This window comes from Chamaea fasciata, unplaced genomic scaffold (assembly GCF_029207755.1).
Source record: "Chamaea fasciata isolate MVZ Bird 193981 ecotype frontalis unplaced genomic scaffold, bChaFas1.0.hap1 SCAF_30, whole genome shotgun sequence".
In the NCBI taxonomy this organism is placed as follows: Eukaryota; Metazoa; Chordata; class Aves; order Passeriformes; family Sylviidae; genus Chamaea; species Chamaea fasciata.
The window spans coordinates 1,060,069-1,077,876 of NW_027094115.1; the positions used below are offsets into that span (position 1 = coordinate 1,060,069).

Genomic DNA, 17,808 nt, shown 5'->3' on the forward strand with positions numbered 1-17,808 from the left:
TAGCAACCTGTTCCTCTACAACTACTAGAACACTTCTGCAAGACCCCGGCTGGAGAGTTAAACCATGTATTACCCACAGCCAGAATCCCAAAACTAAGCTTTCTTATACTAACTGACAACTTTACAGCAGGACTGCTTGAAACAGAAACTATTTTGGTTTAACATGGAAGGTTCCTTCCTGAGATGATGACTGCGCTGGGCTAACACCGCCTTTAAACCAGCTTTTAGTTACCACAGCTGTTCCATAAGGAACCAGCTCCCCTGGGTACAATCCAGATCCCTTCTGTGACAGGCTGCACAAAGTCCACAAGCCAGGCCAGGCCAGTCTCTGGCCTACACAACTTCTTACACACTTAAATCCACTAACACCTGCTTTTCCACCCTGGTTACATCTCAGGACACACTGCCCCAGCAAAAGCTGTGCTGCTAAAAGCACCAAAACGCTTGGGATACCTCAACATTTACCAAATAACTCCCTTGGGATTCTTCACAAGTTGCCCTGACTTCAACTCTCAGAAAAACAGACTGCCAGAACACAGACTCAAACATCCTACCTGACAGAGCAGAGTGCAGAGTACATGTTCTGCCTCACAAGAAACACAGATGAAGCAACAGGGGAAAAAAAGAAAAAAAGTAAAAATCACATGTCCCATTCCAAGAGGAGAAACAGTTTAATTCCTAATCCAAATGTCACTAGTCAGCTGATTAGCAGCTGGCCCTTGGCTGAAGCTAGAAAGCAGTAACTCACAAAATACACTTCAAAGCAATGTCTGGGACCCAACCACACTGGAATTGGGTTGAGGATCATATAAATCTGTAAAATGTTCCTCAGATGGGGTTTGCTTTAAAGTGAAATTATTTCAGAAGAAGCTCATGTATTTTCAGTGACTTCAGGTTATGGTGCTGCAGGGAAAGGAGGCGCCTAGGGTGAGCAGGGCAGGGGTCAGCAGAAACCCTCTGCATTCAGCCCAGCCGCACCACTGGGCAGCCCCAGGGCTCAGGGAACCCCCACCCCAGCAGGCACGGGCTGGGCACTCACAGCCTCTCCTAGCTGCTCCCTACATGCACCAGCCTGCAGGGCTGCTAAGGAAAGTCAGGATGAATCCCACAATGACCCCCTTTTCAAAACAGAGAAAAAAATACAGCTGGCAAGCGTAAGATGATTTTGTTACTGGTTTGTAATACCAACCACTAAATGCCTTCATTTCAATACTAGCTACCAGCACACAGGCATGTACCTGAAAAACTTAAGTGAGACTTCCAACCATTAAACCTGAATCCCTTACTTACACACTTTAAGGGGAAAAACCTTCAAAAAAGTACAAGTAATTTTAAAAGTATCTTTTCAAACCCCTGCAGAAACATAGCCTGTACCTTTTGCTACAAGCAGAGCAAGACAAACAAAACCCTGCCCAAACACGTGCCCCATCAATGTTTACACACCTCGGGTCAGCTCAGCACTCTCTCACAACACTGTGAGTACAGAGTCACACAAAACGCAGAGGCCGTCAAAAATGGGACACTGGGGCAATCCCCAACCCGTTTTAGCTCAGAGGAGTACCCGTGCCTTGTGGTACTTTGCCACAAACACACATCTCAAACTCCTTAGCAAATTCCTCACTTATGGCAACATCCTTCTCAATGTTTCTGCTGCTTTGATCCCCATCAGAGGGACAGCAACCCCCCTAGAGGGTTGTGGGGCTCTGGGGCGGGTTTTTGTTGTATTGTTTTTTTCCCTACACACAGGCAGAAACCAAGAGCAGTATCTGACTTGGTCCAACACTGTTTTGGTTTCTTTTCAGAAAGAAAACAGCAAGACAGCAGCCTGACTCAGCCCCACACTGCAGGAGCTCCTGGGCATTCACTTCAGCTTTGTGAGACACTACTCACCCCCAAACCAGTCACAACACCTCTCAGCCCATACTGTGGCACTGTGTAACTTTAAGCCTGGTCCTGCAGGCCCCCAGGGCGAGCAGCACTGCCCTCCCACCACAGATAATCCTTGGGCAAACTTTGAGGGGAACTTTTCAAGAGATTATTTGTGCTATTATATGGATTGGAGCAGGACAGCTACAGAGACCCAACTAGGAAACCCCTATTGTAAAAAACCCCTGTTTGTAAAAAAAAAAACCACTGATTCACCAGTAATGTAACACCACAACCAACCCCTCAAATTCCTTCTGTATTGTCCCCATCTACTTCCTTCCAAAAGGAAGGGATGTTCCTCCCTGCCCAAGAAGGCAAGTACCCAGACAGAACTATTTTTCAGGGGTGGGGGGTGCACCTAACCACAGCAGGTATTCTGGGGGATCTACAAAAGAGCCCAGAGGCACATGGAGCCATTGTCAACTTGGCACAGGCAGTGCTGCAGCCAGGGCACACTCCTCATCAGCAGGTTTGCTCAGCAGAATTCAGGGTGGCCAGGAACAGCTCTGACAGACAGAGGCACATCCCAACATTTCAATTCCAAAAGTTCTGATTCAACTCAAGTCTCCTCCACACCACTGATCACTTCATTGATTCTCTCTTCTAAGCCACTTTCACATCTCTTTTTTTTTTCATGTTTCACATGCTGTACCTAAACACAGGCCTCCCCACTCCCTCCTAAAGCAATGAGGATGAGAGATCCTTTCCTCCCCAGTCAGGATACTCCTCCTACAAAGTGCTTCCCAGGGGACTTTTCCTTTTAGCAGAAATAGCCATGAGCTGCCTTTTCAGCACTACCAAAAAACCACTGCAGGCACAGAGAGGTTTTCCAGCCGAGGTTTCAGACGTCAGGAGTGCAGGGACTGAGCTGCCCACGAGCTCCCCAGGTCTCCAGCTGAGTCAGGGAGAAAAGGCTGTTTACCAGCACACTCAGACACTGGCACGCAGAGCTGCAGCACTTCTGACCCACACTGCTCCCCAGCTGGCCCAACATCCCTACAGAGGAAACATTTTCACTGTTCCCAACAAAAGGTGACAACCTGCAAACCAACCACCTCGCTCTTGTCCCCTCAGAGGCTTCATCCTGCATGCAGAAGGATTTCAGACTGCCCACAGCAGAGTCTCACTGTGAGGGAGATACCTGGGCAGCATCTTTCACCAGAGGAACTCCCTCTGCCTCACAGGAACAGAACACAGCACTTGTTTCACAGGTGTGCTCGGCCTGCATGCGAGGAGCCCAGAGCTGCAGGCCATGCTCCATCCCGCAGGCCAGCCAAGAAACCAGGAATTGCAGGGAAAAGCCGCCACGAGCAGCAGCTCCCCCAGGACAGAGAGGCAAGTAAGGGAGGCTCTCCTCTCCCAGGCAATCTATGCTCCTACCTCCACCTCTGCTGCAGCTCAGCCCTGCTGAGCAGGAGAGACTGGTGACACACGGCTTCGTTTCCCAGGGCTGTCAGCACGGAGCAGAACCTGCCAGCAGACTACTCATCAGTAAAAAAAAGCCTCTGCCTTCCCATGTTACCAGGATGGGGCCACTCTACATTAAAAAAAGACACTGACAGCTTCTCAAGTTTAGTTCATGTAGGTCCTAAGCTTCCAGGGCCAAAAGGACCTTGGAAATATCAGTCCAGGCAAACCTATATTGCAAATTTCAAGAAAAAAAAAATCACTATAGCTGCTAGTTAAAAGCCTGTTTTCAGTGCTCCTCTCAGCAGAACATACCAAGGAACCAAGTCTAAAAAACAGTCACAGACCTATTTTCTTGTACACCATGGTGAATTCTTACAAATCTGAACACAAGCATTGTACACAGAGTCCCTTTTCCATTTTAGGGCTCTTTCTGTAAAAGCTAACACAGGTCCTCCCACTCAGCTCTCTCCCAGCAGCTCCCCTCTCCTTAGCCATCAAAACAAAACACATTTAGTTGTGACTAAATTCGCCCAGGATGCTGCGCATGAGGGACCAGGAGCAGGTCTAAGGAGGCCAACATCTCTCTGAAGGTCGAGGCTAAGGTTACCAGCCAGAGCCATTCAGGAGGTTCCTTACAGCCCCAACAAATGAAATGTAAAATGACAGTTCAACCAGCAGAGCCTGTTACAATTAAACAAATGCCATCAGCAGCTTGCTGCACTGAGAGGCCTGCACACGTCATGAATTCTATAACCCGTAGGATTCATTTTTAGGTCTCTAACTATCTCTATTTTATTTGGGGGGAGGGGGTGGAAAGGCAATTGGGATCACCACTTCCCCTTGCAGAAACCCCACACAGAGAAATCCCTCATCCCAGGTCACAGCCAGTCCTGCTCAGCCTACCTCTGTACATAACACAGCTACAAGGAATTTAGTCCAGTGTTTTAATCCTCTCTGTTTGAGGTAGGAAAGGACATAACAACTGAAGAAAGTTTAAGAGTGAAGGACACTGCTTTCTTTATTTACAGCACCTTGTTCTGCACCAAAATATCTGACAATTTTGGTCTGGGCGTTTCTTTTGGGTTTTTTAACTCCCAGTTTAGGAGGAGTGGGAAATAATTAACTTCTGAAAATCCCCCAATTTCTAAAGCATTTAGAAAAAGCACCAAATCCAGTAAACCCACACCGGATTTACAGATGGGGAGACCAAACACATCAGACACCACCGGACTGCAATTCTGTTAAGGACAACGAAATATTCAAGAATCTGGGGGTCAAGGCTGGGTGCCCGGGACAGCTCAAGGCCTCCCTTTCATCTTGGGGAGGGATCGGGGGAGGGAAAAGCAGCATATGGCGAGCGCTCAGAACGGCACCGGGATCTTACCTTCCGCCAGCACCTCGTCCACAGTGACCTGGTGCCGGCCGATGCTGAAGACCCGGCCGATGTAGCCGCTGCCCGGGCCGCTGCTGCCGCCGCCGCCGCCGCTGGTGCCCGACCCGGGCCCGGAGCCGCCCTGCTCCCGGCGCGAGTCGAAGAACTTCTTCATGTCTCAGGAGGCGGCAGCTGCCGGCGATGAGGGCGATGCCGGTGTCAGGTCCCGAGCCCCTCCTGGCTCCTGCCGCGGCCGCTGAGGGGGGCCCGGGGCCGCTCGCCTGGCGGGGCCGAGCCGAGCCGCGCTGTTCCCCGGGGGACTCACACCTGCAAAACCACAGGGGATAACGGGGTTGCGGCGTTATCCCCGCGGGCCCCTCCGCCAGTCCCAACCCGCAGGGACACTGCCGGTACCTCGCAGAGGACAGCGGGTGCCTCCATGCACCCCGCGGGGCCGGCGTGCGCAGCCCCACCGAGTCACGGCGGGGGCCGGCTGCCGGCAGGGCCCGGGGCCCGCATCGCTGCCTGGCGGCGTCACCGGCGGCCACCGAGCCCGTCAGGGACAGGGACCAACCCCGCCGCCGCCCCCCGCCGGCCCCATCCGACCAGGAAATGGGCCGTCACAGGAAGTCCCGGCTGCCGTCAGGAGCACCGCCCCCGCGCCTCCGCAAGCTGCAGGGCCCGGTCCCGCCGCCCCGGGGAGTCCTCCTCCCGGGCTGTCCCGTCCCGCTCCGCCCCGTCCCGGGATGTCGCGTCCCAGAATCCCGTCCCGCAGCCCTCGGAGCACCCCCCGCCCCACGGCGCAGCGAGAGGGGGAGCGGGGCCTCGGCGGGATGGCGGCGGGGCGCGCGGCACGCTGGGGGCCGTAGTTCCCCGTCGCCAGCGGAGGGGGTGCCCTCTGGCGGCGGGGACTACAAGTCCCGGCATGCCGCGCGGCCCTGGCCCGCAGGGGCCGCTGTGCCGGCAGGGCCGTGATGGGGCTGTGGCGGAGCGCCCGGGGCGGGGTCGCCCCTCAGACCGGCCGGGACCGGAGGCCGCCTCAGGGACAGTGGACGCGGCCCGGGGGCTCTGCGTCCTCCTCGACGTGAGGGATGGGTGCAGAAATTCTGTCCGTGAGGAAGCACGGCCCACATCAGGGCTTTGCACGGTGACGAGTATTTACGTTTATTTTTGAAATATTGCGCTAAACGCGATGATTTTGTGATATAATGTTGGAGAATGGTTAACAGAGCAAGGCGATGGATCATTAGAGGCCCTATGGCCTGATACTAGGTGCTAGCAGCATGCATGCTGCAAGGACAGGCTGTCCTTGGGACAGCAGTAAGCACGTAAACACGATGTAGATAGAGGAACTTGTGGTTAAGAGAACGCTCTCCAGCACGCCAGACGAGGAACCTTCTCATGCTTGATACAGCCAGTCAAGGATAGACAAGTAGTGCATATTAGCCCGTCGTAGTTTGACGAGGATGCTGGACGCTTCGGGCAAGAGTATAATAACGGGCGTTATGAGCAATAAAGTTGAACAATGCTTTACCAATCATATTGATTGATTGCATTCTTCCCTCGCCGAAATCCTCCGCAGTTGGTGACCCCCGACGTGATAGTGACTGGGGACTGCTCTCATGATATCTACCCGGAGGTAAGCGAGCGGCGAAGCTCCGAGAAGCAGCGCTCGGAAGGCAGAAGGGTTCCGTACGCTGGCATGCGTCCTGCTCCGTGCCTGGGCTGACCTTACAGAAGGAAGCTCGCTAACCAACATAGTGCCACTTCGCACAGGCTTCATGCGCGCGCACTGATAAAGGGTACAGCTTTTCCCGACTGCTCCCCTTGGGATAGCTTGTCAGGGATAAGCAATGGAGAGACAGGTGGCCTATGATTTGTTGAAATGCTTTTTACAAAAGCGGGGAGTGCAGGAGGTAGATTTTAAGAAGGAACTTTCTGGCCTCCTAGAGTATGCTGAAAAAAAGGGTTTTTTTCCGGGACCCAGAAAGCGTGTATCAGTTCGAGGAATGGCGAAAGGTGGGAGATTGCCTGTGGCAGGCTGTCATAGATGATGATAAGGCGGCAAAAAAGTTGTCCCGACCATGGCATGCTATTATCAATTGCCTGGAAAAATACAAGGCAGAAAAATGCATTGCCATAGCAGCAGCCTTGCATTTGGAAGGGAAGTCACCTTCAGCAGAGGAGGGAATGATTACATTAGGTGGAGATAACTTGCCACAGTCAATCACCACGAATCGGTTGACATTACCAGCTAGGACCCCAGAGGGGCCCTTGCCGTCCGCCCCGCCGTATCCGAACGATGTTCCCTCATGTTCAGGGGAAGGACTGCCACCCTCTGAGGAAGCTACCTTAGAGGATGAGGCAGCCTGGTATCATGAGGATGAAAACAGTGATCGACGTGGTCGGGGCACGATTAGGGGCAGAGTTGATTGGCAGGGCATCATGAGGGATGCTATGGAATATGGGGATTCAGGTGCTGTAGCAACATTACAGGAAATACAGGAAGATAAACAAGTGTCTCCAGTGGTAGACACACCTAACGCTGCGGGAGGGGTGGATGCAACGGTGTCCCCTTTAGATTGGAAGCTATTAATGCAATTGCGGAACACAGTCAATGAATCTGGACTGCACGGTGAGCCTACCAAACAAGTGCTAAATTATATTTGGGGAGCTGGACTGTTGCTCCAGGAAGACATGAAGAATCTTTTTAAAATGATTATGTCTCAATCACAAATAATGCTTTGGCAGGCTCATTGGCAAACATTGTGTCAAGAGGCCGTTAACATGCAGAGAGGGCCAGGTGATCCTTTGCGGGGGGCTACACTGGAGCATTTTATGGGAACAGGAAATTTTGCAACACCAGAGGCTCAGGCACTGTTAGGTCCTGATCTCATAAAAGAGACCATGTGGCTAACAAGGGTGGCATATGGAAGGGTTAGAACTGATGGTGTTGCACCGTCCTACATGAATGTGAAGCAGGGGAACCAAGAGTCATTTTTCGCATTTGTCGATCGTGTCTCAGCCGCAATTGAAAGAGCTGACGTTCCTATATACATGCAAGGAGCACTTCTGCGGGAGTGCGTCATGCAAAATTGTAATCTCCAAACAAAAGCAATTCTTGTTACTCTCCCGGGCGATTGGGGTGTGGTGCAGTATTTAGATCATGTGAGTAAGATCCCTCAGGGAACACAGGCTATGCTGGTCGAGGCTGTTAAGGACCTGACAGAAACTATCAAAGGGGGGCAGTCACAAGCTCAGGCCTTTGCCGCTGCCGCGCTGCAACCATTACGTGCGGGAAGGAACCAAGGGCCCACTAAGCCCAAGGCGCAATTAAAATGCTTCCGATGTGGCAAGCCTGGGCATATAAGGAAGGCGTGCCGAGCAGGACAAGTCTGGTGCCAGAACTGTCAAGCGGACAACCACTCAACAGACGCCTGCCGAAAGAAGTTGGGAAACGGACGGTGGAGCGCGAGGAGCCGCAGCGCAATGACACCAACAGCAGCTCAAGTCTACCCAGCCTCCCCCTCCTCCCTGCCAGTAGCCTATGCCCCACCACAAGGGGAAGCATCAGCCTGGACTTGACAGCCGCAGTAGATATTGTGTTAACGAACAACAAACCGACCAAAATCCCTACTGGAGTTCAAGGACCTGTTAGGGCTAATGGACAGTCATTTGGGGCTTTGTTACTGGGACGGTCATCCGCAGCCCTGAAAGGACTAATGATAATACCCGGAGTAATCGATGCTGATTACACTGGAGAAATCATGATAATGGCATTCACACGTTTTCCCCCACTAAGCGTTCCAGCAGGAAGCCAAATAGCCCAACTAGTTCCGGTGCCTCAGTTGGTGTAAGAGGCTGCCGGACCACTGCAGGGAACAGGAGGATTTGGTTCCACCGGTGGACTGATTCTGCTCACCCTCTCCATGGATCGGCGTCCGCTTGTGATGGCTATTCTTCAACAGAAACAGCACCGCATTCGCTTCCGGGTGCTTCTAGACACAGGTGCGGACGTAACTATCGTCTCCAGATGCTGTTGGCCATTGCAATGGCCTCTCCAGAATTGGGCAGAATCGGCTGAAGGAGTGGGAGGCGTACGACCAGTACAAAGAAGCCTTGACCCGGTCTCTATTACCATCGATGGAAAATCTACGTCCACAGGAGTGACAGTAATGGAGCTCCCTACAGGGGTGCAGGCCCTGATCGGTAGAGACATTTTATCCCAGCTGGGTCTCAAATTGACCATGGGTGATGGCCCTGTTTGAACGCGGTCACTTCTTGGGCTTTCCCAATCCAATTGACATGGTTGACGGATACACCTGTATGGATTGAGCAGTGGCCGCTAAAAAAGAAAAGCCTCTGCCAAGCACATGCCTTGGTCCGGGAACAATTGCAACAGGGGCATGTACGGCCTTCCACAAGCCCATGGAATACCCCTATCTTTGTCATAAAGAAGAAATCTGGCAAATATCGGCTGCTTCACGACCTCGGTGCTGTCAATAACCAAATGCAACCAATGGGGGCACTGCAACCAGGGCTGCCCAACCCGGCTATGATCCCTCAAAATTGGTTTGTTTTGACTGTTGACCTTAAGGACTGTTTTTTCACGATTGCCTTGCACCCAAAGGACACTCAGCGATTTGCCTTTACCCTGCCTGCAATTAACAGGGAGGCAATTTCTCTACGATTTGAATGGGTAGTGCTACCCCAAGGCATGCGCAATTCTCCGACCTTGTGCCAGCTGTTTGTTGCTACTGCCTTACAGCCCTTGCGTCAAGCTTGGCAGCACACGGTGATTTACCATTATATGGATGATATTCTCCTTGCGCAAAAAGACCCATTCACCGAGCAGCAGGAGTAGGGATGGGAGTGAACCCACGGGGCCTTGGACCCAATCAGATCTGGCAAATGGATGTAACTCACGTATCCTCCTTTGGTAGATTGAAATATGTGCATGTTGCAATTGATACGTTTAGTAAATTTATTTGGGCTACAGCGCAGCCGGGAGAGAAAGCTCTCCACATGGCACGACACCTGACGACTTGTTTTGCGGTGATGGGAGTACCAGAACAGATTAAGACAGACAATGGCCCTGCATATGTGAGCAGCAGAATCCAAAGGTTCTTACAGAAGTGGGGTGTGACACACATCACAAGCATCCCACATTCACCAACAGGTCAGGCGATTGTGGAGCGAGCCCACCAAACACTCAAAGACTATTTGTTAAAATATAAGGAGGAAGTGGATGTGCAGACCATACTATCAAAGACACTGTTTGTATTAAACTGTCTGCGTGTAATGGGGGACCGCTCGGAGCCCCCTGCGGTCATCCACTCAGGGGGAGTAAAGGAGGAATCAACCAAGCCATTGTTTAAAGTCATGTACCGAGACCCCAAAACTGGCGTATGGGAAAGCCCCGCAGAGGTTCAGTACATGGGTAGAGGTTATGTTTGTGTTCTTACCCCCACAGGGCCACAATGGATACCTAGTAAATGGATCCGTCCTGCTAATGACCCTGCAAGAGCGACATCGACATCGACTTCTTCAGTTAATACAGGAACCACTCCAACGCCTTAATCAGACTTTGGGTCGACGATATATTGTCACCAATCAAGAAGAACTTTTATCCCTTATCCATGAACTTTCTCAAACAACAAAGAGGCTGACTGTACTAACTGTATGTTATAAGTGTGGTAGCCCTCGCTGTGATGCGTGGGTTAAAATTTTTTGAGGGGGATGTAGAAAACAGTGGTGGGTGTTTCAACAACATTTGTCGACATTATGGTGCCCTAATTGTTCCTTTGCCCGGCATAACTATACGTTGCAGAGAGCAGTGCAGGACTATACTGGGCAGCCAGGGTTAGAGAGGGTACACCTAATTGAAGACTTAGGGGCAAGAGAAAACCTGCAACTGCTCTGGCAGTTTAACAAGGCAGTACAGAGTGACTGCTTTGCACAGCAGTCATGTCTTGGCAGCGATATGTAAGCAGGGAGTGGGGATTCCCCAGCAATGGCAGGTGGCACCTGAGAATTAGGACCAGGCACAGGGAAAGGTGGAGCTGAGGTAGAGTCGATCTGGGTGCCTGCACAACCGAAGGAAAACATTTGGATTACTCTAGCCAACAAAACGGGTCAGGAAGCAATATGCCTGTCCCTGTCCTCTCCCGGTAATCCCTTCTCCACCTGTTTGGTAGGGATACCCTTGAATGAGCTCCCCTGCCCGGTCTCAGTACACAGCTGCCTCAGTAATGATTCTCAGTCATATGCTGATCAATGGGATCAGACGGTCCCATATTTTCCAGGGGCCCACCTGGAACCACAGGAGTTGGAGTTGCTAGGGTCGGTTAAAGCAGATTGGTGTATAAACTTTAACTGGTCGAGCACTGCCAGGCAGAATTCGCTCTCCAGTTCCACGGTGAACATGAGCCCCTCTTTGCTTGTGTATAGAAATGCCTCTAAGTGGTGTAACTATACCAGAGGGAACATTTCCCACTCCTCCAATACTCCTATTCAACTCCCCCCAGGGGTGTTTCTTATTTGTGGAGACAGAGCATGAGCAGGTATTCCATCACGGCTCGTAGGTGGACCTTGCACGTTGACTGCATCTGACTCCTCTCCTCATCCATTCTTGAAGGCCAGAGCTGGGATTTCAAACAGCAGAGGGAAACATTAAAATGGCAAAAATTGGTTTTTCTGAAATGAAGCCCCAGAATACAAAACCCAAGCAGCACGTGGCTGCCAAATGAATACCTCCATTCAACAACACTCTCTTTCCTCCCCTCTGACAGGGATGGAAGAGGAAACCAAAGCATGGTCCCATTTTCCCAATGACTATTATTTCCTGTATTACAGTAATAACTACAGGCATCCTGCTGCCAACCCCTGTTCCCAGCGGATAGACCAGGCCTGGTTGCTTTGGGATGATAAAAGTGTTTACCCTTGACACAGCCTTTTTCTTCATCCGGCCTCACTTTGGTCAGGGCTTCCAGCAGGGATAGTGAGATAGGATCAGCATTTTGTAAATGGGTCTAACTGGGTTTTTTCCTCACAATATTTGAAGACTTTTAAGATGCATATGGCTCTCAGAACAGGCAGGTGAAATTGCTGGTGATAACATTTAGCAGTACACAGATACACAGATCTGACAGCCCATGACTACAGTTGTTTTTCTGCTGAGCCACTGTGCCTCTTCACTGTGGATAATGCTACACCTCTTCCACCACCCTTGTCCTCAGCAGTTCTTAAAGGTATGGGACCACAAGCCCACCCTGCAGACCCCAAAGTCCTCCTCTGACCACCTTCAGTCACCCATAATTTGTAAGGTTGCTCCTGACTGCACCTCATTTCCAAGTACACCCCAAGTCCACACAGCTGGAACTGCAGTCATTTCAGCCAGCCAGCCAACACACGTGTGAAAACAGTCCTTTTTCATTTGCAAGCTTTAATCTGCATGAAACATGCTTAGCTTTGCTTTGGAGCTGTGATGAATTAACTGCCGGTGGTCAATACAGAAGGTTCACATGCCCTTCAGAATAAATATGAACTGAGTAAAGTCTCAGTTGCTTCTATCCATTATTTCAAATTATTTTTTTAATTTCTCTAACTTGTGAAAATCCCCAGGCATCTCTCAAGACAGGTAAAACGCCCAGTGCAAAAATTGAGTCCCATCACTGGAGATTTCTGGGGACTCTGCAGAACTGAACAGTTTCCAAAGAAATTGTGCATCTCTGTACAGTACAGGGAAATGACTCATTTCCAACTAAAGAAGATAAAAGCCACTGCATGCAGAGAGCTGCAGATGCTCCGCTGAGCCTCCTCCCTGGCTCTGAGAAGGCTTTTCTTAACGTACCTGCAGTGCAATGCAGGGAGTGTCAGACCCACGCACTGCTGGGGGTTCTGATGTTCAGCCCACGGGCACGCAAACCCCACCCATGACCATTTAGGGGAGCAAAAGCACAGCAGGAGCCATCCCCTGCTGCAGATGCTGAGGATATTCTTTATTCCAGAAGGTGCAAGGCTTGGCTGCACTGCTGCAATCCCAGTGACCTTCACAGGGATCAGAGGGAACTTAGCCTGAAAGCTCCAAGTGAAAAAGCTGATCAGTGGCTGCAGCACAGACATGGCCTGGTGCTTCTCCTGTGTCAGAACGACTTCAGAGTGCTCCCAGGCTTGTCCTGCTGCAGAGAGGAACATCAGTCTGACTAATGCGCTCAATCCTAAACACCAAATTTTAAGCTGCTAAAGTCCCATGATGCAAGGTTTAAAATATCCTAGTGTGGTCAGCAGAGTTGCTTCCCTGCACATTGTCTCCCTGATCCCTGGTCCTCCTGCACTGCTCGGAAAATGCGTTCAAATCCCCAGGAAAAAGCACATTAATACAGCTGCATTCCTCTTCATCAAACTTTCCAGATAGTTCAGCATTTTCTAAATAAAAACACAGGCCTGGGCAGGTTTCCTGCAGTCCCCGAAAGGCGAAGGCACACTGGCCCCTTCTGGAGAGCCCGAGGACCAGCAACGACGGAGAACAGAGCTGGTACAGCTTCCTGTGCTTGGTGACACTTAACTGTCTAGGGGAAACAAAGCCATGGTCACATTTTTCTGAATTTACTGCCTAACAATTAAGTCTTAATCACACGGTTATCCAGAACTCGGATCTGTGTTTTACATGTTTAAAAACTGGACACTTCCACCTCCTTGGTGCTCCTGTTTGCCCTTGCAGAGCATCCTCACTGGCTCCAGCAATGGCTGCTTCCTGTGGCTGGAAGCCAATCTTCCATCCAAGGTAATGGCAACTCTGGTAGGCACACCCAGAAATAATGGAGCTGATTGAGCTCTGCAGGCTCACGCATGTGGGATGCAATGGCCTGGATTGACCCTGTGTACAGCCAGGGGATGGAGCACTGGGTGGGAAAGAGCTGTGCTTCTCAAGGAGCATGACTTTGCACCACAGCTCCACACTGTCCTTTATAGCAGCTGCTGCCGCATTAAGAGAAATTTGAGGGTTGGGTTCTCCCTGAGAAGGGGTTTATCAGCTGTGTTTCAAGTGTCAGGATCCTGTTGGGTATCCTCCTGCCCCAAGCTACCTCACCTGGGTCTGCCCACACCCTTTGCTCACTTCTGTTTAAATGTAGGGTCAGGAAAAGTTGTCCTGAGTTGGGCAGTCATAGCTGTTTCCTTCCCCTACAGATGGGTTATGGCCAAATTACAGAGCAGCTAAGTAAGATTAAACTACATGGAGGCAGATATTAATTAAGAAGAAAAAAGTGAAAGCTACTCGTTTCCTCTTCAGAACTATATGTGTGCTAATTAAACATTCGTTAAGTTCCCTCCCACTCTGGAGGTACTTGCTGACTCCTGTTCCCATTTGGATGGATTTATGGACACAGGCAGCCAGCAAAGCCATCAGACCACTGATGGCCCTGGACTGTTTGCATTCCCTGCTGTTTATAGCTTTAGTGAATATAAGAAAACAGCAGACTGGGCCCGTGGCCAAGTGCAGCCTTCAGTTTCTCTGTGGGAGAAAGGCAGAGTGGGTGAGCATCTCTGAGGCAGTGTCAGCACAGCATATGCTGGGTGAAAGCAGTGTGGAGAGCCCCCCGCACCCGAGATGCTGCTAGAGCTGTCAGCGTGAGGAACTGTGAGAGCATCTGGGATCCCCTCCTGTGTGCCTGCAGAACACACGAGCATCCCCACCTTGAGTACCTGGTGATTGAAGCACACTTGAAATGGGAATTTGACTCCTCGTTGTCTCATCCTTGCAGTGCTCATTGCTGTCTCACCTTACAGCTTATTGTCTGAGGCATGTGGGCTCCAGTGTCCAAGTGGTCTCTTGTTTTAAAGGCATCTTGGGTTGCAGGGGTTTTCTCAAATCAGTTTGCTCCCCAGCTCCTTCTTGGCCCTGTGTGACATGTTTATGTAATCTACCCAGAGAGACTTTGACTTGCATAGCAGTGCTCAGGATCCTAAATCTTGCCTGGGTTGCTAAAAGGGAGAGTGCTGTGCATTCCCCTGATAATACTGAGTGCAGAAGCAGTGTTTCTAATAGTTATGAAGAGTTAAGAACACTCCAATTTCTTATGTGAATTGGAATAGTTCAGTTTTCCCACCTCAAATAAACACTGCTTACCCAGGTCTGGGAGTGTTTCATCTTCCTTCCTCTCTTTGTGTTAAAAGGGCTCTACTCCGATCATAGATCAACAGGTCCAGGCTGCCTCTTCCAAAGGTCTTCCCTGAGACACCTCAAAACATCTCTGACTTGTGGAAATGGCTGTTTCACCTTACACGGTGCTGAACAGCAGGTAAGGACGCACCCTTGCTCTAAGGGTCAGAAGTGCCCGTGGATGTCTGCAGCGAGCCCTAACAACTGCAGTTCACTTTGGGACTATTATGATATTAATACACAGAATGAGAGAATTCTTTACCCTCTTAAAAGCGCACAGAACTCAGTGCTTTAGAAAAGCAAAGGCTGGTTTTCAGCCTCCACCCTACCTTCGGGTACTGCTGCTATGGAGACAACACTGAGCTACAGCATCCAACACACTCCCACACCCCTTGTGCAACCATTAAATAACCCCATTTTCTGGGGCTGCTGCTTGGAAACTCAGGTATGAAAATGAGCACTTCCCTTATGAACCTCCTAAAAACACCAGCTTAATACCCAAAGGCCCAAATTCTGACCCTCACCTGGTGAATGACTTCATTAATGTCAGAATTTGGAGCTCAGTGAATGAGGTGAGGCTGTTTCTCTAGAGCTAAAGGCAGGCACCTGCTAATGAAAGGACACACTGAAAATCTCCCCTCCTAGCACAAGGCTCCTTTGCTCTCTGAGGTGCAAATTTAAAAGGTCAGGTCCTTCAGGCAAAAACAAGTGCTGCCATTTTCTAGAGGTTCAGCTCTGTTCTCATTGTGGGACTTTGAATAAATAGCCCCTTCCTAATGGGTTGCTCCTTGAACTCAATTTATTTACTAAATGCACACTGCCCTCCCTGTTTTTCTGTGACCTTTAATTTTTATTAGGTCTTGTAGATGGGAAAACAGCAGGATAGAATGGGAATAGAAAGCATGTGTGCAGTTGAGTAAAGTCTGTGTGGTTGAGAGCTTTGTAACAAAGGTGGTTAAAATAATTGATGGGACAAACGAAATACTCGTGAACAGAAGAGCAATATGTCACTGCAGTGAGCTGGGACTGTGGGCTTGTCCCTTGCTGTCCATCTTTGGATGCAAGGACAGCAAAGCTATGCCAGCCAGTGCCTCAGCTGGTGATACTGGAAGATAAACAATAGCCTTTCCATTCTTTCAGAGATGAAGACAAAGCTGAAAGCTGAGCAGACCTTGCACAAAGGGCTTCTGGAGAGATAAAGCTTTGTCACCTGAACCTTGTCTAGGAAAATACAGCAACAACCCTTTGCCTTCCTGAAGGGAGCACTTCCTGTAGCAAGTTACAACAGGGTTCCCTAAATCCCCTGTCATTCTATCCACCTTCCAGAGAAGCTCAGCCAACTCTCAGCATGCTCAGAAGCTTTTTTTTTTTTTCTGGTCCAAATAATTATGATTGAATCAGATGGCTCTGAAGCCAGCACCCATAACCAGCCAAGATTACGGGGAACTTGGCTGTGTGATGCATCAGGATCTGGCTGCTGAATGGACTACACTTGCATGACTAATTCCAGGTGGCCAAAAACATCCACACAAACACTTTGTATCTTCAGGTATTTCTCCTACCTGGTGCCTCTCCCAGGGGGACAGAAAAGGTAAAATTATGAAAATAATGCATGGCAGCATTGGTGCAATATTTAACTAATTTGTAAAGAAAATTAATAATTTATGGTATTAAATAATTTCTGTTGTGTATACCAGTGACTGCAGTGACAGAGCCTTCCAGTCCTAGGGGCTGAAGAGACTGGGAAGCAAACAGGAGGATGAAAATACACAGGCTAAAGAAATCACTGGCAATGTAAGATGGAGAAACACAGCAGTTCTGCTGTTGGATTAAAATGAGCCCAGAGCAGGGACTGCTTACATGAGAAGGGATGAGAATGGAAACTTTCACAGATGTAGGAAAGAGAAGAGTTGCTCCTTTGTGACAGTTTATAATATATGCTGGTCCACACTGAATCCTGCTCGGGGTCAAGTGCCAGATTTTGCAAGGAAAGAGGCTCTACAATGCAAAAAGAGAAGGCTTGAGGCTTGAACCTGGTTTTTCTGTTCCCCTGGTCCATGTCCCCTTGCATCAGCAGTAGGTGCTGGGCTCTGTGGAGCTGTTTTGGGAGGCTGAGCTGCAGTGGGAGCTGTAATAAATAACCCACACAGACATGCTCACTGAGGCACAGCCTGCCTGCAGCCAGGCTGCTAAATTTAGTTCCCTTCCAGCAAATGAGCATGTGCGAAGAGGCACAGGGATGAGACAGAGCCGTCGTATGAGCTGGAAGAAAACTTCCAGAGGGTTGGTTTAGCCATGTTAATAACAGCACTTTTGGCATCAGAGGAGACAAAAGTTCCTGAGGATGAACACTTCGAGAAAAGATACATTTATTGCAAGGCTGATTTCCCCCTGTCGGCCTTGTGATCATGCCTATGGCTGACCCCAGCAGGGTCACATCACCGTATAACTGAAGCCCCTTTGCCTGAAGGGTTTTGGCTTGAGGGCACTGCCATTTATTGGGGCAAAAGAAATAATCTTTATGCAAAGAATCATCCTTACTGAAATCGTGCCTGCTTGCAACGCAGAGCTCTTAGACAAGGGGTGAGGATGCTGAAGACCCAGAGAGGTGCTGTGGGAGCACAGAAGGCGACACACATAAGAAATCCCCGCAAACACCGGGGGAGGAACAGGACTTCTTGCCCGGGGATGTTGCTGCCTGTGTGCTCCACGCCGTCGGCCCCCTCGCTCCCCCCTCGTGTGTGCCCTGCTGCAGGCGGGAGTGAGAGACCAGAGCCTGCAGCCAGAGTCCCTCTGTTCCCAGGGTCTTTTACAGGGAATGCCGGGCAGCCGTCCCAACCTGCCAGCCCTCCGTGTAGTCCCAAAAGTGCAGTTTGGGGGTAACATCCCAAAGGTGCAATGTGAGTGAGGCTCCCTGGGGAACTTCTCCCTGCTCTGG

The 17,808-nt window shown here is 50.2% G+C and overlaps 1 protein-coding gene and 1 long non-coding RNA gene across 11 annotated transcripts in view; one reads left to right on the forward strand and one right to left on the reverse strand.

The window, feature by feature from the left end:
• Nucleotides 1-5,298, reverse strand: part of AAK1 (AP2 associated kinase 1) — a 75,085-nt gene extending 69,787 nt beyond the window's left edge. For all 10 annotated transcript variants that reach the window (XM_066206392.1, XM_066206390.1, XM_066206385.1 and 7 more), the window contains exons 1-2: nt 5,123-5,298; nt 4,721-5,035 (exon numbers count right to left, since the gene is read on the reverse strand). In XM_066206392.1, the coding sequence (XP_066062489.1) occupies nt 4,721-4,883 (163 nt within the window). In that variant the 5' untranslated portion in view covers nt 4,884-5,035; nt 5,123-5,298. The remainder of the gene's footprint in view (nt 1-4,720; nt 5,036-5,122) is intronic.
• Nucleotides 5,299-5,668: 370 nt separating this feature from the next.
• LOC136302786 (uncharacterized) lies at nt 5,669-12,253 on the forward strand. The gene is made up of 3 exons (XR_010724140.1): nt 5,669-5,855; nt 6,291-6,347; nt 10,182-12,253. It is a non-coding gene; the product is annotated as an uncharacterized lncRNA (long non-coding RNA).
• Nucleotides 12,254-17,808: the final 5,555 nt, after the last annotated feature.